Source organism: Microtus oregoni, unplaced genomic scaffold, assembly GCF_018167655.1.
Source record: "Microtus oregoni isolate MIOR12 unplaced genomic scaffold, Mior012 000016F_ref0000370, whole genome shotgun sequence".
Taxonomy (NCBI): Eukaryota; Metazoa; Chordata; class Mammalia; order Rodentia; family Cricetidae; genus Microtus; species Microtus oregoni.
The window spans coordinates 15,666,321-15,689,478 of NW_024543075.1; the positions used below are offsets into that span (position 1 = coordinate 15,666,321).

The following is a 23,158-nucleotide window of genomic DNA, read 5'->3' on the forward strand; positions in this document are numbered from 1 at the left end:
AGTTCTAAAAAAAGTTCCTTGCCTTTAATAATGGTATATCAGTTATGTTAGGCCTTAGCCAAAGTTGGTTGACTCAACCTTGCAAACGAGACTTTGGGTGATTGCCCAGGTAGTCAGTTGTCTCTGTCAATTGTTGCACATTTTGGATATCTCTCGTTTGTTAAGTAATATTTATTTCCCTTCTCAGATCTTTGACAGAGTTGAAGATTATATAATTGTAGTTACTTTCTATATTATTAAGACTCCTTGAGATAGAATGTTTAGCAAAACTTTTGTTTTCAATATTGTTTGTTATATTCATTATTTGTTATTATTGTATATAGTTGTATTTGATTTAGTTCTGTCTTATTTAGACAAAAAGGGGAGATGTAGGGATAAGTCCAAGTCCAGCCCATTGGAGACGTGTTCGCCCCGGGCTAATGTTTACCTATAAATCTGCCGGGCTTGTGCCCAGCCGCCCCTTGTGGTACTGTAAGTCTAATTTCCCCATTAAAGCTGTGTATATTTTTTACAATCTGTCTGCATTCATTTACGCCGCTACAGTCCTTGGATAACTCCATTCTGCCACCACCCCCAAATCAGTTAAGCAGCTTGTCTCTAGCATGTGCCCCCAGTCATGATGTTGTGCCACATCATGAGCCAAAAATAAACAAGACAAATGAAAATGCCACAACAAACTAAAAATGTCAACAAAGAAATAGAAACACAAAAGAGAATCCATAGGAACCATTAGAGTTGAAAAGTACAGTAACTGAAATGAAGAGTTCATCAGAGAGGTTCATGGGTAGATCAGAAGTGTCAAGAGACAGAATTAGTGCATTCATCGATATCCAGTAGAGAGTATATAACCCAAAGAAGAAAGTGGGGAAAATGAACAATATTAGCAGAGTCTCAGAGAAATGTGAGACATCCAAGTGTATCATTACAAATGCAACGTGAGCCCCTGAAGAAGAGGCAGGTGCTGTGGAATAATCCTCTTGCATACTATAAAGATTTGTACTTGATTTGGTTTAATAAAGTACTGATTGGCCAGTAGCTGGGTAGGAAGTATAGGCAGGGTGACCAAACTAAGGATGATGGGAAGGAAAAGAGTGGAGTTAGGAGTCATCATCTACATGTAGAGGGAGCAGGAGAGGAATGTGCCATGCTAATAAAGGTACCACCATGTGGCAGAGCATAAATAAGGAATGTAAAATGTAAGAGTTAGCTAGTAATAAGCCTGAGCTATCAGTCAAACATTTATAATTCATACTCAACCTCTAAGTCCATTATCTGGGAACTGGCAGGTGGTAGGGAAACATCTGTTTACAGGTGGAAGAGAAAAAGGGAACAGAAAGTTATTTAAATAAATAATGGCTAAAACATCCCTGAATCAATGAAGCACACTAGTGTACACACCTAAGAAACTCAACAAAGTAAACATCGATAGAAGTAAAGAACTGTCATAGAAACAAACCATAGCACAAGACAAGGAAAGACAAGGATAAGAATATACTAAAAACTGCAAGGGAAAAGAGACGTGTTGCATACCAGGGAACCTAATAAGGTTAATAGCTGGTTTCTGGTTACAAACAATCCCAGGAAGAAACAGTATCACAGATTCAAATTGCTCACAGGAAACAACTGTCAGTCAAGTCAGGACAATTACCTTTCAAATAAGAAGGCAAACTTTTAAGATGTCCTCAGAGAAATTAAGTTGCTAGCTAACTTACCTCATTAAAAACAGCAAAGGAAGTCTTCAAGCTGAATTGTGTGATCTTAGGTGGTAATTTAAATACCCACAGAAACCAGAGAACACCACTGACACTCCTAAAGACAAAGTAAATGTGGAGCTCTTCACTATGTTCTTTAGAGAAACAAACAATTGTAGGGAACAGTAGGCAACTGTACTGCTGGGTCCTCTGCTGGACCAACCGTGGATGCTTTTGCTAATAATAGCACAGAAGAGGCTGATGGGAGCAGAGTTAAGAAAATGACACTGGAGGGCAACTCACCTTTAAGACCCCACAATAGAGACAGCCCAACTTAAAAACTATTAAAGGGTCTGCAGAGAAAACTGTCCAAAGATGGTACAAAGCTGACCAATAAGCACCAATAGCTGTATGAGTTGAACACACAGTATCTCCCACAGGTTCAAGTCTTCAAGCACTTGGTTCGCTGCTGGTGGTACTGTATTGCGAGGTTATGATATTTTTTTTTTTTTGGATGTAGGTGGGAGCTGGCTGGCAGACTTAGGGCCAGAGGAGTGGGGCCCCCACTTGGGATGGAGCCTCTTTGATTCCTAGTTACCCACACAAATTAACCAGTGCCTTATGTACCTGCTGCCAGCCATCCCCATCATCTTGGAGTGCAGTTCCTGAATCATGAGCCAAAACAAACCCTTCCTGCCTTAAGGAATGTTTGTCAGGTATTACACAGCATTAAGAAAAATAACAGCTACAAGCATAAAAGAAATGTAAAGGAAAATTACAAGCAGACAATGGTTTATACCCACTAATACACTATACACCCCCAAAAGATGGGATGTAGCTAGGGATAAAGATAAAGTGTGCCAGAGACCTCATTTACTTCTGGTGGGGAATAGAAAATGGTGCCATGTGGTCCATCATTCCACAACCAGTAATAACCACCCCAAAAGTATCCACCCACACAAATTTATACAGGTATTGATGTAGTATTATGTCTCACAGTCCAAAGCTAAAACCATCTCATGTGTCCATCAACAAATAAGTAGAGAAATAAGTTGTGTCATACATCCATACAATAGGACATTTTAGGACTGTGGAATGCTCTGCCTCAGATGGAATATCGATGAAGCCCCCATCCCCACAAGGCTCAGAGACCTCCACAGGAGAGGGTGTGGAAAAGACCGGCACAGCCAGAGGCAGTAGATGCTTATAATAGAGCAGCATCGTCCAGACACAGCAGGACAGCTGCACAGATAATCTCGCAGCAGCTGCGAGAGCAGGCGCAAGACCCGTGCAAGCTCAAAGCAGACAGAATGCAGAACTGAGGTAGGGAGGTAGACATAACCCACGCTGCTGAGGAGCTATTGGGAATAGACTGGGAAAGGGAGAGTCGGTTCCCTGTAAGATCGACCAAGTCTGGGGGGTGGCCACACACCCGAGAATATATGGGTAGCACTGATGATGGGTTTAAAGAAAACAGTGAGAACACAAAGTTGTGTCGGTAGAGAAGGGGTGGAACTGAAGGAATTGGGGGGATGATCGAAATTCTCAACATTTAGCAAAATATTTAAAAATAAATGATTTATTAATGCTGCAACATCAATGAAGTCTGAAAACACTACACTAAATGAAACACACCACTTAAAACAAAACCGCATATTATATGACTTAATGTATTTGACTATGTGGAATAGACAGCCAGTAGGTTGACGTCTCTGGGTTGGTGAAAACTGAACAAGAGTTAATGTTTTCAGGCTTTCTCTGTGGATGACAGAAATGTCCTAGTCTGAGGACTTATAAAAGCCCCATGAACGAACAATAAACTATAAGCATATACCACAAAATATTTTAATGGTTGAACTGTATCATAAGTAAATTTTATTTCCATAAAAATTCCCAAGACCAGTTTTTGAAAATGCACGAGTTATTTACAACAAAAGCTATAAAAAGTATTCCACAGAAGAACTTTATAAATAAATGTGGAGAGAGGCTATTGATGGAGCAGAACACTTGTTAGTGAAGAGACGTCTACTCTCCCTGACGCTGCACAAGCTCCGTCCCCTTCCTGGGAGGCCTCAGAGAAAGAAAGGGCTTGTAATTGCCAAAGGCAATCTTGATAAAAAAGAACACAGAGGAAGGGCTCAAACTGCCTGACTTCAACCTGCTTTGTGCTGCTATGGTAACCAATAGGGTGAGCTCAGCTCAGGGGACCAGCACAGAGTTTCAGACAGCAGGCATAGTGCAGATGCAGACCCATACTTTAACACTCGACTAACTTTTGCAGAGGCACTAAAGCAATCTCATGGAGAAATGGAAGTCTTTTCAAGAAAGGAAGTTATCTCAATACGGAAATACATCAGCTTCCAACTCGACCTCACACTATGTTACAAAAATTGATTTGAGAAAGCTTCTGAGTCAAAACAATAATTATAAAGTTTTCTTTAAAAAATTGACTTTTAGCCGGGCGGTGGTGGCGCACGCCTTTAATCCCAGCACTCGGGAGGCAGAGGCAGGCGGATCTCTGTGAGTTCGAGACCAGCCTGGTCTACAAGAGCTAGTTCCAGGACAGGCTCCAAAACCACAGAGAAACCCTGTCTCGAAAATCAAAAAAAAAAAAAAATTGACTTTTATATGTGCGTGTGCATGCCATGTGTTAAGCACAGGTGCGGGTGCCCACAGAGGTCCAGAGAGGGCATCAGATGCCTCGAAGCTGGAGTTACAGGAGAGCTGCCTGACATGGGTACTAGGAACCAGCACCCTTAACCACTAAGCCACCTCTCTGGCTCCAACAATAAAGTTTTATTTTTAAAAAATAAAACAATGAAGGTATCTTTGCAATTTCAGGGTAGCAAAGGGAATTTTGTCCAGTACACAGTAATAATCACGAAAGAAAGATTTAGTCAAAGTCTAAACCGGCTTTTCATCAAAAGGTACCATCAAGAAAACTGATGAGCAAACAAACAATCTCCATCACAATGAGAACAAACATCACAAAGCATTTAGCTGGTACAAAAAAAATCTTAGAATATGGAAAACACTACCAACTAACCCTAAAGAAGGGAGGAAATGAATGCAAGCAGATGATATGCAAATAGGGAGACATATGAACAGTCACTATGCAAAAGGCCAGACGAAACAGTGTCGTTAATCATCAGGGAAATGCAAAGCAAATCTGCCAAGAGCTACCACTAAATACACAGCAAGATGGTAAAATCAGAAAGACTAAGACCACCAAACTTTAATGTGATCTGGAAAGTCTGGAGTTACGTGCACTGCCAGTGGGAGGGTAAACTGAGGCAAGCATTTTGGAACAGGGGTCAGCAGCTTCTTCTAATGTTAAAATTAGGTAGCTTTTGACTCACAAGGGCTACTCATAGATATTTTAAAAAAAACAAAACAACAACATGCATCAATGGAAAGAACTATGTAAAAACATTTATGGAGGATTTATTTATAATTGGAGAAATCCCCATGCTACCAAGAATAGACTGCACTCAATGGGGTGACATACAGCTCAGCAATAAAAAGGAATAAAATAGAGATATTTACAACAACATGAATGAATTAGAAGACACTCTACTGATCAAAAGCTCCCATGCACCGAAGAGAGCACATTGCATGATTTCCGAATATAAAGTTTAAATAGACAAAGCTAATCTGAAGTTAAAAAAAAAAAAAGAAAAAGAGAAAGGAAAGAAAGAAGATATAGGAGAGGTAAAGAGAGGATGCCTGACACCAGGGGGTGAGGATTGGCTGAGCTGGAGTGGGTGCCTGACACCAGGGGGTGAGGATTGGCTGAGCTGGAGTGGGTGCCTGACACTGGGAGATGACAGTTGGCTGGAAGAGGACAGAAGGGACATCAGTGAGCAGTGTTCTTCTGTCAGGACTGATTGGCTCCGACACACATTTCAAAGCATGAATCATTAACATGGCTAAAATTTCAAAATAAAAAATGTTACCTTTTATCAGTGGGGGTGGGGAAGTAGCAGGAAAAACAAAAACAGCCAAGTGAAAAACAGGAAAAAAGAATAGTAGTGTGGGTCAGATTTCTGTCACCATGACCAATGCCAGAGAGAAAGGATTTAAACGGCAGAAAGCTTGTTTCTGCTCATGGTCTCAGAAGGTCCCTGTTCACAGGCCCTTGCCTCCATTGTTCCTTGGTTACTGAGAGGAGGAGCAGCTCATGCCATGGTGGTCAAGAAGCAGAAAGAAATGCCTGTAACAGGGCTTCTGGCTTCCCTCTTGCCCCATCCATGGCACCCACATTTGGGGTAGGTTTTTCCCCTCTAGTCAGTGGTCTCTGGCGACCCTCACAGACACCACGGTGTGTTTTACTGGTCTTCTAGGTGGTTTTCATGCCAGACAAGTTGATGGGCCAAACTGGGAAGCTGGGGGCATGGGGATTTCTCAGGCACTCACATCTCACTTATGTGTGCAAAAATTTTATGATAAATTGCTAGAACTAAATAAAGTGGAATAGAGAAGAGAGGGAGGGTAGGCAGGAGGAAAAAGATAGGAGGAAGGGAAGGAGGGAGGGAGAGAGAGAGGCAGGGAGATGGACAGGTAGACAAGGAATGAATTGGAACCATTAATCTGGTTTTGCTCTCTTTTTTCCCCCACAGAAATCCAACAGCAAACCAATCCTTTGAAACAGATTATTTTGAGTCAATTAAATAACAACCATTTAAAAGATCATACCAATTCAGAGCAGGGATTTGGGAAATGGGTGAATTTAACACATGACCAGCATCTTCCCTTTCCTGCATAAGTGCCTCCAGGCCAGGTTTTGCAGCCTGGACTGGACTAGACTGGACTGGAAGAACTCAGATTTTGGACTCTAAAATTCTTTGTTGTTAAGTTTTCTTTCTATTGTGACAGACTCAGTAGCATCACCCCCTATACACAAACACACATGAATTCATTCTGACACACACACACACATTTATACTGAGACAGAGACACACAGAGATACACACATTCACACTGACACATAGACATGTATAAACAAACACACTGACACAGGCACATACATATAGACATGCACAAAGACACTCATACACACAGACATGCCAATGTGCACACACACATGCTCACAGACACACTGACATAGACACACATAGACACATAGACATACAGACACAGCCAAAGAAACATTGACACAGATATAGATACACAGACACACATACACATGGACATATATATGTGCACATAGACACAGACCACACAAATACACACAGACACATAAACACACACAAATTAACACAGAGAAATAAATGCACACAGATACACATAGACATATACATGCACAAACAGACTCATAGATACACAGACACACATATACACAAAATCATAGACACACAGACACACAGAAATACAGTCGTTTAGAAACACAGAAATACAGTTGCACAGACACATGTGCATAAATACATTAAACACACACCAGACAACCAAAAATGTCTCTAGACATTGTTAAATGTCACTGTGGAGGGACAAATGGTCCAGCAAAGAATGACTAGCCTAGAATATACTTCCTTGACAAAGATGCCATCCCTCTGGGAATGAAAATTGGCTCTTGTGGCCAGGCAGTGGTGGCACACACCTTTAATCCCAGTACTTCAGAGGCAGAGGCAGGCAGATCTCTGTGAGTTCAAGACCAGCCTACTACAAGAGGTAATTCCAGGACAGGCTCCAAAGTTACACAGAGAACCCCGTCTCGAAAAAAACCAAAAAAATAAAGGAAGGAAGGAAAAAAGGAAGGAAGGAAGGAAGAAAGGAAGGAAGAAAATTGGCTCTTGGAAAGATGAAGAGTCTTATGTATATATTACAGTCATTTGGGAAAAATATCACCGGAGGGAAACAATGAGGAACTCTTGGCAAGTTTGCGGGTGTCTCTTGACATGATGATGATGCTGGGAGCCTTTATTCTTAAGTACATTAAAAGAATTATAATCTGCGACATTAAAATTTCATAGTGGGACTTAGGGGTAAGTCTAACCAGTTCCACAGGAAGAGGTGGGGACTATGATAAACAATGGAGACATGCTACTCCAGGGGGCGATGCTTGCCATGCTGGGAGACATATGTTTGCCTAGCATGTGTGAGCATGCACAGAGCCCTCAGTTTAACTCCTAGTACCAAACTGAGCTTTCTTTCCCTCTAGACATTTGTCTCCTCAAGGCAAGCCATTCAACATGGACGCAGATCTTCCCGCGAGTAGAAAGACAGGACTAAATAAATTCAGTAGCTTCTCAGAATCTTCCCAGTTGTTCTGGAAGCTTGGGATGGAAGATAATGATTTAGATGGGGAGAAGAGAACTATGAAGGGCTTGTGTCTCACATGCCTGCTGATATTCTTTGTCATCACAATAAGATTAGAAGCTTTACTGTTTATACTACAAGACAATTCGCACAAGGTGTGACCTCAAATCACCAGCAGTATGTCCTGGTTGAACCAATGACCTATGTAGCTGATGCCCTTTTTATTAAATACTTAAAAGAAGCATAAATAAGCAAACGCCAAGCATTCTGCCCGCCAACAAAAACCCATGAGAGCGATGGTGTTCCATCAAAGGAGGCACAACCAATGAATCTTGCCACCCCTTCCCACTCCCCTGGTTCCTTCTTCTCCATGCAAAAGACAGCCTAGCCACTTAAGCAGCAGCTGCTTTATGACACTGAATATTCATGCTTGACAGAGTTCAACCTGGTATAGATGAGATCTTGCGATAATTTCCCAAGTTGTAGCTAAAACCTATTTAGATGCCACTGCCAGGAGCAAATACCCAGACGCAGGGCTTGAGAAGTCAGACACACTGGTGCACACTCTGCTTTCAAGGACTTTGCTGTCAGAAACACCACCGAGGCTGAACAGGAACCTAACAACAAACGGATCATCTACGCTGAAGGCATTGGAGTATCCTAGTGGTGTTTCTGACTTCAAAACGGTGGCGACATGGAGCAGCAGAATGGTGGCTAACTTTATGTCAGCGTGGCTCATGATGGTTCCTGTGGCTTGATCCAAGCCACGCTAAACATTGCTGCTTCCTGGGAAGTGCCAGTTTTACAGTCAGGTGACTTTAAATATTCTGATTTCACGCTGCACTGCTAGTGGGGCTCATCCCATCAGCTATAAACCTTAATAGGGAAGACTGGGGTTTCCTCAATAGGAAAGAATTTGTCTTTAGAAGCGCCACACAGAAGGCTGAGAACACAGTTCTGCGGTAGGTAATTTGCCTACTGTGTGTAAGCACCTGGCTTCAGTTTCCGGCACGGAGCATGGAGCTCAGCGGTAAAGCTTGTGTCTGGCATACACAAAGCTTTGGGTTTGATGTTTAGCACTTCACAAACCGGATAAGATGGGGCCTGCCTGTCATACCAGCACTTCTGAGACAGAGGCAGGAGGATCAGCAAAATTGCCTTTGGCTATACATGCACACACAGGTAATATCCAGACAATCACCCAGATACTCAGCTTGGGTTCAAGGTCAGTCTGAGCTACAAGAGATTCTACAATTAAAAAACAACAACAACAACAACAACAACAAAAAACAGTGTCATCTTGGGTATCCCACCTTGATGATCCATCGGATATATTTTGACTTCAAGATGGTAACATCAACTTTTCCTTGAAATTCTAACCTGCCAGCCTGCCTTACTTAAGACTAGCCGCCCCAGTCTCAGGAGACAATTCCTGCAAATACATGTCTTGAGAAAGAAGACAGAAAGACAGTCTATTGGTTCTATGGTTCTGGAGAACCCTGAAAAGTTCAAGCAAAATGTGGATTCCACCTGGCCGTGCCTGCACTCCACCCCACTGGAGCGAGAAGAGAAGGAGGTAGCGATAAAGCTGCTAATTTCCCGAGCTGAGGACAGCTCACTCGTCCTGGCTATAGGGGATAGCAATGGTAAGACGCAGCCTTTTCAACCCATGGGACCCTGCTAATTATGGAGCCAGAGGCACCAGGGACAATGAAAGGCAGATGAGTCGGGACTGCAGGAATAGGCAAGCAGAGAGGTCCTGTAAGGAGAGGTCAAGCCTCGCACTCCTAATCCTCTAAAGGCCAGAAGTCACCCACAACCTGAGTCTCGACATTTTGGGTTTGGGCTTTGGAGTAACCATGGAATAATCAGACTGAAAATACGGTGACTGACGAAAGTCTAGTGGGTAACGCAAGAAGCACCAAGGTCTCCTGCATAGCACCTGGAGCTCTGGTTCATGCCTCTGGAAAAAACCAGGGAGCCCTCCCTGAGGATGCAACAGACTCAGGGCAAAGGCCAGATGCTAACAAACAGGGCCCGTGACTGAGTGCTGCTCCCTCCCGGTCACCTGTGGCAGTGCTAATGGGCCTTGTCTAAGTAGCTTTGCTCATCCATCCTTAAGTTAGAACACACGGCTGAGAACGCCAGGTCTCTGAACAGAGCAGCAGGTGGGGAGATAGAGAAGGCAAGGCGAAACTCCAGACACACAGAGATAAGAGTTATCCTGTCTGTGAGAAAAAGAACAAGGTATTAAATTTGTTAAAAATATCAAGTTTGAGAAAGCTCTTAGAAATTAGAAATAGAAAAAAAATTAATGCCAATTCTATAGAACTTTATATGGTTCTGTAGGTTTTAAATCTCCAAGAAGGTGAATAGAAAGCCGACAAAGACGACCGACAACAGGAAAGGAGAGATAACGAAAGAGTGACTCGGTATCTGCCTATACAGACCTAGAAAAGAAACAGGGGGCGCAGTAATAGGAGCGACAAAATTCCCAATTAAAAAGACACATCCAGTGACCAGGACAATAAATACAGAAATAGAAGCCGAGTGGGATGTGCCATTCCAGATGACCAGTGGTAGAGAATGGGTCCTTAAGAAGTCACAAACGGGCAGGGGAGCAAAAGTTAAGTGTCCTTATTTTAAGACAGGATCTCATGTGACTCAGGCTAGCCCTAAAAAGCACCTCCCCCACACGTGCCTCAGGCATACTGCGACCTGGGGACCCTCGTGGAAATGACTGATAACCTGAATTTCCACGCTAAGAGCATAAAAACCTCAAGATACATAACTCATGTTACTCTCTGGTGAGAAATCATGAAGATTTCCCTCTTGGAAGTTGTCCCTACTCCAGATTCCCTTTGTAGGTCCCCCCTGTTGAAGGAGCTGTGGGCTACGTTCCTGCCACCCGGCTTCCGGCTACGTGGCTAGCTTATGCCCCGAAATAACAACACACAAACTCTATTCATATAAACACTGCTTGGCCCATTTCTATTAATGTGTGTAGCACCACGAGGTGGTGACTTACCAGGGAGATTCTGGTCTATGTCCATCTTGGGTCAGAGCTTCATCGCATCTGCCCCAGAGAGGAGAGCTATCGAGTCTGAGCTCACTTCCTCTTCCTCCCAGCATTCTGTTCTGTTTACTCTACCCACCTAAAGGCTGGCCTATCAAATGGGCCAAGGCAGTTTTTTTATTAGCCAATGACCTTCCTCCATCACCCCCCACTTGCATCACACAGCATCCCAACTCTAGAGTTTGCCTTCACATTCAGGAAGGACACAGTCAACTTTGTCCTTGCCTTTTCCACCCAGTGTGCAGCCCAGTATCCACTAAAGACCAAGGGCTCACAAAGTCAGCTATAATTGATATGCTTTTATACCTTCTCTGTCATAAAAATGCATCCTGTAAGCCAGAACTGCCCTATTTTATGCAGAGTTGTTTAAAAATGAGACTTCCTGGGCTGGAAATGCAAATCAGTGGGACAGCACTTTCTCGACAATACTGAGGCCCTGGATTCCATCCCCAGCACCATTTAAAAAGCAAACAAATGAACAAGACCATGTGTTTGTGTGTGTGTGTGTGTGTGTGTGTGTGTGTCTGTGTGTGTGTGTTTGGAGTGCACTGGTCTTGTTCTAGCTGCTTGTTTGCTTAGTGGGTAGGATGATGTGCTAGTTTGCTTTCTATTGCTGCGATAAACACAAGGATTAAAAGCAGCTTGGAAGAATCTGTTTAGTTGGCTTATACTTCCACATCCCAGCCCATCACTGAGGGAAGGCAGGAAAGAAACTCAAGGCAGGATCTTGGAGACAGGAACTGAATCAGAAGCCATGGAGGAGTGCTGCTTACTGATTTGTTCCACGTGGCTTGCTCAGTTTGTTTTCTTACAGCACCCAGGACCACCAGCCCAGAGATGGTACTGCCTACATCTATCACTAGTCAAGAAAATGTCCCTACACACTTGTCTATGGGCCAATCTTGTAGTGGCATTTTCTCAAATAAGGTTCCTTTTTTCCAGATGACTGTAGCTTGTGTCAAGTTGACAAAAAAAGCAAAAAAAAAAAAAACAAAAAAACAAAAACAAAAAAAAAAAAACTAACCAGCCCAGCTGATTTAAGACAAGAGTTTTGCTATGCAGTCTAGACTGCTCTCAGCCCCACAATTCCTCTGTCCACTACTTCCCTCTTTCTGCAATTATAGGTATCCTGCCTTAGCGATGTTTTGTGATACCCTTGCTTTGGTACCAGCAAGGCTGCTAATCTTTCTCCACAAAGGGCAGATCGTCACTATAATTCCATGGGCTCTATGTCCCTTTCACAACTATTTAGCCCCGCCATTGTAGAGTGAAAACCACTGTGGACAACAAGTAGATGAAAGGGCTTCTTGATGCTCCAGTACAGAGTGACTAGAGACAGGAGCAGTGGCTGGAAGTGGCTCACATGCTAACACCTGGACGCTATTGCTCTCACCAGAGGGGGAAAGGAGTTCTTGACAACCACTATTTTTTTTTCAGGACAGAGGTTTCTTGACAGCTTGACAGGACTATGATTTTCTCTCTCTGACTTCTCCCTCCTCCCAGAAGCTGAGCTGATAGCCAATCAAAACTTGAGACCATTCCCTGTTCTGAACACCCTCATATTCAGCCCCTGGAGAAGGTGCAATGCTAACGCTTCTTTAAATTCTAAATTTCAAACCACTTGCTCTGTGCAGTTGTGGTCTCTGCTCTTCCAGTCAAGGAAACCCAGGCCGTCTCCCGGAGCAAATCCCCTGAGGATGCTGCTATGGGCTTTGCTGCTTGCTGCATGAACACACCACACTAGAGCCATTCAGCTACATAAGGGAAATTCAGACCAAGCTCTTTTCTTTCCAAAACAAACTGATATCTGTTCTTAAGACTGAAGAAAAACCAAGCGTTCACCGGGATGATATGAGAATGTGGATGACATCCAGCTACCAGCAATCTGTGACTAGAGGAGCCCCACCCACGTCTCTTTAGCCTGGGATCCGCCTCATCCAGTCACTCAAGTCTAGACTAGAAAACTGATCTTATAAGGAACATAGAGTATTTGTAACAAAATGGGGTCCGCTGAGGTCATCCCTTCTGAGGAGTAAAAAGTCACACCAATCGTGAGGCGTCCTAAGAGTGACAATGAGAACCCCAGGGCACAGCACTAATGGCTTTCTCTTTGGATAAGGCAGCTCACTTCATGATAACACTGCCTGGTCACAAGTAGGGGAAAGAGCACAGACGCAAACAAAGTTATCAAAACCCAGAGACTGTGACGGACATCTTGTCTGCCAGCAAGACTGAACGAGCATCTTAAGGAGCATCTATAACAGTCTCTGCCCAAAAGCCTGTTGAGCACGTAGACCTGCCAGCCACATCTGCAAGGCAGGCAGCCAGAAGAAGCCTGTGAGAAAGCCAGGCAGCTTTTGTCAGAGGAGGAAAAACACACATCTAAAATAAACATTTCCTTAAGACTTGTCTACTAATCTCTAAGGTCCAGAGTCTGCCCGCTTGAGGTATGCACATGAGAGCTACTTCCTCCCCAAGTTCAAATGCACCAGCAGACACTAAGCTATGCTACAGTCCTCAAATGTTTGAAAAGCCAGGATTCAGATTTTCTATTTTAGGAAAGGTTTTATGTCCTTGTGATCTTAAAATTTAAAAACCCTTTAGAATATAACATTAGCAGTAAGTCTTTGTGGGGGGTAGGATGTAATCAAGAAGTATAATGATAAGAAGATGGTTCAGTTAGTAAGGTGTTTGCCAGGCAAGTATAAGAAGCTGAATTAGGATCTCCAGGTCCGTATTTTAGAAAAAAGAAAGCTGGGCATAGAGATGCATATCTGGAATGCCAGACCAGTAAGGCAGAGATGGGTGGATCTCAGTAGCTTTTTATTCAACCAGCCTAGCCCAATCACTGAGCTCCAGGTAAAAGCATAAGGCGGAGAGTAACCAAGGAGGATACTGCATGTCAGCCTTTAGCTTCCACATATGCAACACACACACACACACACACGTGCACATGTGCACATGATTATATACACCCATGTGTATGTACACACACAATACATACATTTACAAGAAACAACACAACGTCAACAAGAGAGGACTTGAGTAAACCTACCTACAATGAAGTGGATGGAGAACCTATAGGAGCTAACCCCTACCTTAAATACTATTCCAGATCCCTTAAAACATTAAAGCTTTGGAACCCTTGACAGTAAGGGCATAATAATCGAATATAGCAGGAACCCTTCCAACTGGCACCTGACCACAAAACATACACTCACATGAACTGTGACCTGAGAATAGCAAGGTTGGAAAGAAGCACTTTCTCGTTCTGACCCAAGCCCAGAGTAACCTTTGGCTACACGTTTTTCTTTTCTTTTTTTTTCTTTTTTTTTTTTAAAAATATTTATTTATTTATTTTGTATGCAATATTCTGTCTCTGTGTGTTTGTAGACCAGAAGAGGGCAGCAGAGCAGACCTCATTACAGATGGTTGTGAGCCACCATGTGGTTGCTGGGAATTGAACTCATGACCTTTGGAAGAGCAGGCAATGCTCTTAACCACTGAGCCATCTCTCCAGCCCCCGGCTACACATTTTTCTATCCCCATGTCCTGGCATTGGCACTTCAGTGGCATCGCAAAGCAGTGTATGGTGGCTCTGAAGCCCACTCTTTGGGGCTTATGGCATTGGATCTGGCTGTTTATAAACGTCCTAAGCCACTGAAACAGCTGTCACAAATATGGTAACAGAACATACACTCATTCCCGAATAGCTCTGGAGAGCAGAATTCCTAAACTGAAAATGCAGACGTCAGCAGGGCCACACTTCTAGGCTCTACAGAAGAACCAGTCCTTCAGCATCTCCCAGCTCTGGCGGATCCAGGTGTTCCCTGTCTGCGGCTGCATCGCTCCATCCCGGGGTGTCTTCACTTAGTCTTCTCCCCACCTCTATCTCCAATATCCTCTGCCTGTCTCCCATAAGAACATCTACTGGGGTGGGTGAGATGGCTCAGGGGTTAGGAGCACCAGCTCCTCTTCCAGAGGACTCAGGTCCAATTCCCAGCACCCACATGGCAGCTCACAACTGTCTGCAACTCAGTTCCAGGAGATGTGATACCTTCAAACCAATGCATATAAAAAAAAAAACTAAATAAGTTCTTAGAAAAAGAATATCTACCATTGGTTTGGGGAATATCCTAAATCTAAGAGTTTACCTAAATATCATTAACTAGTGGGGTTTTAGTCCCTTTGGTAATTAAACACTAAGGTTTCTTTAAAACAAAAAGCATGCATGGAGAATGGTCAGAGTAGTCCAGTTATTTAACACATACATTTTCTTATGTAGTCAGGGTGTGTGCGTGTGCGCGCGCGCGAGTGTGTGTGTGTGTGTGTGTGTGTGTGTGTGTGTGTGTGTTGAGAACTCCTGAAATAAGTCCCTTGGCAAATTTCTAATATTTATTACAGTACTATTAACTACAACCCTAAAAAAATAAAGTCAATAAAGTCATGTTTATAAGTTCTAGGACTAAGGACTGGGTTTACTTAGAGGAAGAGGGACAGTATTCAACTTGCCATAATCTTCTTAGCTATGGAGAAGGAAACGAGGCATTAACTAACACGGCATATGAACACTGAATTGCAGTAAATCTTCCAAAGGCCGAAAACACCACCATGCCCGAGGCCGCCTTCCTCAGATCAGCAGCTGACCCTGTTTGAGCCTCACTGTTTTGTATATAAGAAGAGATCAGCCCCAACCTGGAAGGTTGCGGTGCTGCAACAGGGCTGGCAATGATCCCTTAGAGTGTCTGTCACTCCCATAGCTCATCAACAGACCCTACTTTCCGGTATCTCTGGGGAAAAGGTCCGATGTTTCTCAATTCAGCCACTAACTGGTACAGTGCACCTTTAGCACAGGATTTGGGGGAAAATCCCATTAAGATAAGAGGCTTGCCAAAAGTAAACAATGGTTAGACCTGCGGCAAAGCAAGGACTTCACAGTCTGACAGGAGCCTTTCTCATTCCAGGCAGTCAGTCACCTGCAGCCTTAGTCTGTCTCCAATCCCCCAACATCCACAACATCACAGACAGCATGCTACACCTGTGGACTTCCAGGGCTGAATTTGGTCTTATCTGGCTTTGGATTCCCAGCACCAATACCTGGTGCCTGAGCATTCGCTAAACACCACTCAATGACTGGAAACACCAGCCCCGGTCATAAACGACAATAGGGAGAGCGACGGTGACAAGCCCAGCCCCCAAGTGCCTTATACTCGGGGGACTAAATAAAACAATGGACCTCCAGAAATGTTCGTAAGCATCATCTCTGACTTTACCCCTCACTCCTACTGAGAACAAAGGCATTCCTATCTCCATTAAACACAGTGGAACCCGAGGCTCAGAAAGGTGACTTGAAAGTGCTAAGACCTGGCAGAGCCAGGATGTGTCACAATTCAGAGACCCGTGGCTTTCCTGCTCTACCATGCTGCTGCTGGTTCAGACGAGTCTGTGTGTCAGGCTGATCGAGGCTTCAGTGCCTACAGTGAAACTATATATTGAGGTGCATGGGAGCACACACATTTTCATAGGCATCGTGTGTATGTGTTTGCATACATGTTATATATACGTTCACCTTCACTTGATAAAAATACTAGACACAATGTCGAATTGAACAGAAGTGTCCAGGAGCTTGGCAAGTTCCCTTTGCACTGTCAAATTCTTGAGTCATACCATCCAGGGGAGAAATGTCACCTGCCACATTCTTCCAAGCTCACAGCAGCAACACATGCAACACTAGGTAAAGCCCAATGCCTTGACCGCCAACTCCCATGACCGCCCCTGGAATGTTATATTTCTCAGTCATCCACCCCACAGTGAAGAAAAATTACACCGTGCTGACATTCAGGTACCCAAACCATTCTCTTTATTTAAACCTTCCCCAAAAATAACTGGGCAGGAGAACAAAATCACCCTCGCCTTGGACTTACAGGAGGAGTGGATGCTGGGGAAGCTTTTGCGGCCCTCGGACACCAGGTCAGGGTCCCCCGTGCAGTGCATCTCCGAGTTCATCACCCCATCTGGAAAGCAGCGGTAAAAGAAATCGGGGCGAGGTCTACAAAAGACACCATGGACATTTTCAATATACAATGCTGCCATCACAACAAACCCCAAGCTGATCCCTGCCCCCCCAAAAACCCCCACGCCTCGGCAAGGCCCCTCTGTCATCAACAATGGGAGTCTCCCCCAGAATCCTCTGCATACAGTTGCTGGGGCATTCTCAGGCTTTGGGGTCAGAAAGATTGCAATTGGGGCTAGTTTTGTAGCCAGAGGGAGGTCTCAGCCTTCCCTACTCTCATTTCCACGTCTGTAAAGGAAAACCAGTACCCCATCAAAGCTGAGGTCTTGAGCATTAAGTAGTGGGACTTCCTGAGGTACCTAAGCATGGTGTCAGCAAAGTAGAAAGAACGTCCTATGTTGATCTACTGTTCCACCAATCTAGACCCTGCCCCACCCCCCCAGTTTCTGAGAGTCCGGGACATGACACCCCTACATGCCAAGTTTTGGTGGTCAGTTGCCTCAATCTGTGGCCCTCAGCCTGGCTGGGAAACTTGACGACTCAGCCACACAGGTTGAGGAGTTCAGTAATCTAGGCTGGTGTCTCTGGCCTAAAGCGGAAGTGGCACAGAGATCTCTGGAGGAAAGAAGGGTGACTCTGGCCCTGAAGCCAAACCATTCAAGGGCAACCCCGGGTAATATTAACTTATCCTTGAGTGTGGGTGCAGGGCCAGGCACTGCACATTCACCAGATCATATAATGACTGTGCCAATCCTTGAGGCAGGGTCAGGGGTCTGAAGGAGCTGACACTCCTGCCAAGGTCACTCGTGGCAAACACAAGCTGCAGAATTGAATCCTGTGCCTAACATTTGACCACGTGTTTGAATGCCCTACTCAAGTGAGGATTCCAGTGTGGAGGTGTGCCAGCCCACCACTCTGTACCAAGTCAGCCAAGATTGCTGTGTGGATAACACGGGCGAGGCCTGCTAAAGCTGTCAGCACACCTCCCTTTCACAATGCACACTGGGTCACTCCTGTCACGGACAGATTCATGCACTGAACCTCCTAGCTCTGGGATCTATCAGACCTGCTCTTGTGCTGTGTTTCTCGGACCCAGCCAGTGTTTCTCCAAGGCAACGGTTGTCCACCTACTCAACCAGAACCCCAGGGGGTAAGCCCTTAGAATCAGCACTTTTTCTGGACCCCAACTACATGCTAAGCATGGAGGGATCCAGAAGGGCATTGCAGTATAAAGTCTTTTATTAACCCAGGTTTGTCCATCTTCCACTCCTTGATGCCTAGCCTAGCACCCTGTTGCTGAGGTTGTAATGGAATCTCGTTAGTTCAAGGCCAGGAGCTAGAAGCTGGAGCTCATGTCCGCTGTAGTATTGAGAGGCCTTCGGGCTTCTCATTCTCCCCAGAGACTGACTCTCTACCGGAGCAGCCGGAGAGAAGGGAGAGGAAATGGAAACCAGACATCATTTCTCAGGAGCAGTAAGAGGAGTGTGGCGGAAAGGCAGATCTGAAATGCCAGCCCATACATCTCGCCCCAAAGGAAACTGCAATATAGAAGTGATCTTATTAATTTGCTAAAGGCCAAAACTGACAAGTGCAGAAGCCTGGCCTGGTGCTGGGAAAGCAATGGATGGCTCTGGAAAGGCCAATAACAGGCTTCAGCCAGAAGAAAGTATGGTCAGTCAGCCAGTGGACATGCTCGTGCCAGTGAACTCCTCCCTAAAATAGTGAGCTCATAATTCAAAGGAAAGAAAAGCTGTACTGAAGGTCAGAAGTCCCAGAAGGGCAACAATTTAAGGGAAAATCGGACACCCTGGAATCTGTCCTACCCAGTGTCATGGTCCCCATGCAGGCTAACTTGGTAGTATAAGCCATCATTTGTCTCTTCTTGGAACTTACCTTCCCACTATTAATTTAATAGTGTTTGTGCAGACTCCATTCAAAGCAAGAGCCAAGGACACCGCTACAAAACAAAACCAACAGACAGAAAAAAAATAGTTGGATCGCGCATTTAAAAAAAAATCATTACTGTAACCACCACCACCATCATCACCATTATTAGCACCATTATCATTAACATAGCATCATCATTACTACTGTCACCATCACCATCATCATCATCATCATCACTACTGTCACCACCATCATCATCATCATCATCATCACTACCATCACCATCATCATCATCATCATCACTACCGTCACCATCATCATCATCATCATCATCATTATCACTACCATCATCATCATCATCATCATCATCATCATCACTACCATCACCATCATCATCATCATCATCATCATCACTACCGTCACCATCATCATCATCATCATTATCACTACCATCATCATCATCATCATCATCACTACCATCACCATCATCATCATCATCATTATCACTACCGTCACCATCATCATCATCATCATTATCACTACCATCATCATCATCATCATCATCATCATTATCACTACCATCATCATCATCATCATCACTACCATCACCATCATCATCATCATTATCACTACCGTCACCATCATCATCATCATCATCATCACTACCGTCACCACCATCATCATCATCATCATCATCATCATCACTACCGTCACCATCATCATCATCATCATCATCACTACGTCACCATCATCATCATCATCACTACTGTCACCATCATCATCATCATCATCATCACTACCGCCACCATCATCATCATCATCATCATCACTACCGCCACCATCATCATCATCATCACTACGTCACCATCATCATCATCATCACTACTGTCACCATCATCATCATCATCACTACGTCACCATCATCATCATCATCACTACTGTCACCATCATCATCATCATCATCACTACTGTCACCATCATCATCATCACTACTGTCACCATCATCATCATCACCATCATCATCATCATCATCATCACTACCGTCACCACCATCATCATCATCACCACTATTGTCACCCATCACCATGGTGACCACCACCATTATTATGGCCATCAGCCATCACTCTCGTTATTATTATTGTTGTCATCACCTATAATTACACTTAATTTATGACCACAGAGTTGTTAAATAATACTTTAGAAACATAGTGAAGCTTTGTTGCTAGAGCAAAATATAATTGGGGAAGGACTATGGAGGTTGTCCCATAAAATGCCACATTCCTATGATATGAAATCTTTCCTTCATGACCAGAATTTTCAGCCTCCCAAACAAACCCATCTATCTCTTGCTAGCCTGATATAAACAGATTTAATACAAGGGCATGTAGAATTTCTTTTACTAGTAGCAAGACACATAACTTTTTTTTATTTCCTCCTGGCAATTTCCTCAGACATAATTCGAATCAGAGCTGCTGCCAGAATCCTTCTGAAGAGCAGGACAGCCTCACCAGGCCTCTGTCATCCCTGACCCATCACCTACCAACAGCTGTCCATCACTGTTCCCAAGAGGGCGGAGAGTCCAGAAAGGATCTTTTGTCATCTAAACCAGCAAGAACTTCTAGAATACATTATTTTAAAATATATACCCGAGGGACCTTCTCCAAGCAGCCTGGAAACCTGCTAAGATAAGGGGCAAACTAAACACAAGGGGCAGCAACATGAGTCAATATCCTTTCCTATAAAAACCTTGACTTTCCCCCTTATAGTTTGTTATGAAGACTTAAGAGGCAGAGTCAGTCAGTGTGATGAAGGCCAGATGTCTTTCATAAGCGACAGAAACTCAGGGAGGCCCTCTTCTGCTTTGTTGAGTAATAAAAACGCGTGAGCTACCATTTCTTTTTGGAAAATATCAGCTCCTCGATACCAGCAGAGACTGGTGTAAGATGGATGTAGCAGAGGGACATTTTCAGGAAGGCCCTGCCTCGAGTGATCCATTCTCATCAAGGGAGACAGAGGAGTCCTTCTACAGCAGAAGATGGCCTAGCCATCACAGCCACCAGTGCGCATGCTTTTAGCTGGATGTGTTTAGATGAAAATGAAAAACTAAACACCTGAGTGGAGATGGAGCATTCCTGGCTGTTTATGAACGGAGTGGGGAAAGGGACAGGCCCCTGTGGGAGGGCCGAGCATGAGTCAGTACCACAGTACCGCCATCAGAATGCCAAATGTGCGAGCCTGACAAGCCTGGCTCTAAGTCTGGAAGATCCAGTGACTACAGTCTCTACAAACTGATCTTTCCTATTAGAAAGGCCAGCTCCCCTCTCCTCCACAAGTGCAGGGCAGAGGTGAGAGGCCTCTTTTGCAGAAGAGAGAAAATCCCCTACACTGTCTTGACTGAGTTCTCCCAGAGAGTCCTGACCACAAACAAACTGTGAGACAGCACGGGAATGACAGTGGTGGGCTTTCCCGTTAGGGCTGGCCCTGCTGTGATTTCGTGGGGAGTTCTGCTCTTTCTCATCCTGGGAGCACAGCCTCAGTGAAGGTCAGCCATCTGCGAGCAAGCATTACTGGCTGATCTTTCACTGTCCTGCATAAATCTCAGTGAATTCATACACAACTCCACGGCTCCAGAGCCCAGTACACCCCATACACACTTGGGGCTGAGTGGGCTTGCAGACAGTACAGTCTCTGCAAAGGTTTGAAGTAAGTGAGCTGGAAAATACCAGCAGACGCGCTGTATGATCCACATGCCTGAAAGAGACGGAGAAGGATGGGAAGCTGGGGTGACCACATTCAGGAGAGCGCGAGTTGCTTCAGCATCCTGGAAGTACATGGGACTGATTAATTTTTATCTGAATGATACGGTTTGACAGGGTACTGAGGAGAGGGCATCCAAATGACAGGATATTGACGCAGGGATCTTTGTGAGGTATCTATCGCAGTATTCCTCATTCTCTAGATTGAAGGCAGGGCTCTGATCAGATGCTTGGTGGCTGGGAAGGCAGGAGAATGCATGGCCCCAGGCAAGAGTTCTTGCTGACTAAGGAGGGCCCTACAGGTCTAACTCATGCGGTGTTTTTACAGCATCTGGCAGCACCATTTTGACTGGTGGATCAGAAACACAAACAAGACTAGCTGATGAAGAAATTCAAAGTGGCATTTCCTATGGGTTGGCTTGCTAGGGGCTGGTTTTGAGGGCATTGAGGGTTATGGGCCTGCAGAGGATTTGAGAGCTTCTGCTGGTATTATTTGTGTAGTTTTAGGCAGTCCAGTACTTTCCATACCAGGGTTCCTGGCTAGTCTATAGCCTGAATACCTATAAGCTAGATGCTGTACAGGGAAAACGCTGCCATTCTTGTCTGTATGTAGCAGAGAGGAACTCTTGGGGCTCGGGTGTAAGCGCCTGGGTTAAAATCTTCTAAATACCCTCAGTACAGAACGACATGACACTGGTCCTCCCCTCCCCGAGAGAGTTCTGAATTCCAGGCTTGATTAGAAACCGCCTTATCTTCTGATGTCAATGTTTAAGGTCGCCCTCCTGCCTCCAAATTTTCCTTCAAGTGTGGGTTGTTTGCAACCTCTGTGCACACTGTTGGCTTTCCGTCACTTTCTGGACAGAAACTCATTGATTTCGGCAAACAGAACAGCCAATAATTCCTTTTTACTTACCGCAGAGGAGGCAGAGTATGGTGCTCAATTTTGAAGTGCCACCCTAAGGGAGATTTAGCCAGGACTGAAAATGTCTAGAGGAGGTAGCCAGGGCTGCTTAGAGATGTCACAGGAACACAGTTCCATAGCCAGCAGTAAATTATAGCCACAACTATGACAGCCATTCTTGGGTCGTCCGACCAAACTCTCAGTCTACAGGTTAGTAGCCCAGAGCACACGCCTGACCTGACGGAATTAGCCTGTAACGGCAAGCTGGCAAGCTGGCCAGAGTCAAGATCACTTTCAGCCTGGAGAAACAACTGGGTCGAAGTCTCCATCTGGGAGACTGGAACCAAGAGGCCGTGGACGTAGTGGTGGCCACTAGGGTAGAACAGTCAGATGTGCAGGGAGAAAGCAGCACCACTGGGAGCCCAAGCTTCACAGGAAGCAAAGGTCTGGGGCAGAAGAAACGGAGTCCCGGCAGGAGAAGAGACCGGAAATGGAAGGAAGTGAGGAAGGGCATTTTTCAGGCAGAGCTGGTCATGAGCGCTTGACATCCCAGCTCTCTTCCTGCTGCATTCCCAGGGG

The 23,158-nt window shown here is 44.6% G+C and overlaps 1 protein-coding gene across 1 annotated transcript in view; it reads right to left on the reverse strand.

Annotated features, from left to right (window-relative positions):
* Plpp4 (phospholipid phosphatase 4) overlaps nucleotides 1–23,158 on the reverse strand; it is a 128,584-nt gene that overhangs the window by 40,171 nt on the left and 65,255 nt on the right. Inside the window, exons 4-5 of the mRNA XM_041666746.1 lie at nucleotides 18,929–18,992; nucleotides 16,947–17,071 (exon numbers count right to left, since the gene is read on the reverse strand). Of these exons, the coding sequence (XP_041522680.1) occupies nucleotides 16,947–17,071; nucleotides 18,929–18,992 (189 nt within the window). The remainder of the gene's footprint in view (nucleotides 1–16,946; nucleotides 17,072–18,928; nucleotides 18,993–23,158) is intronic.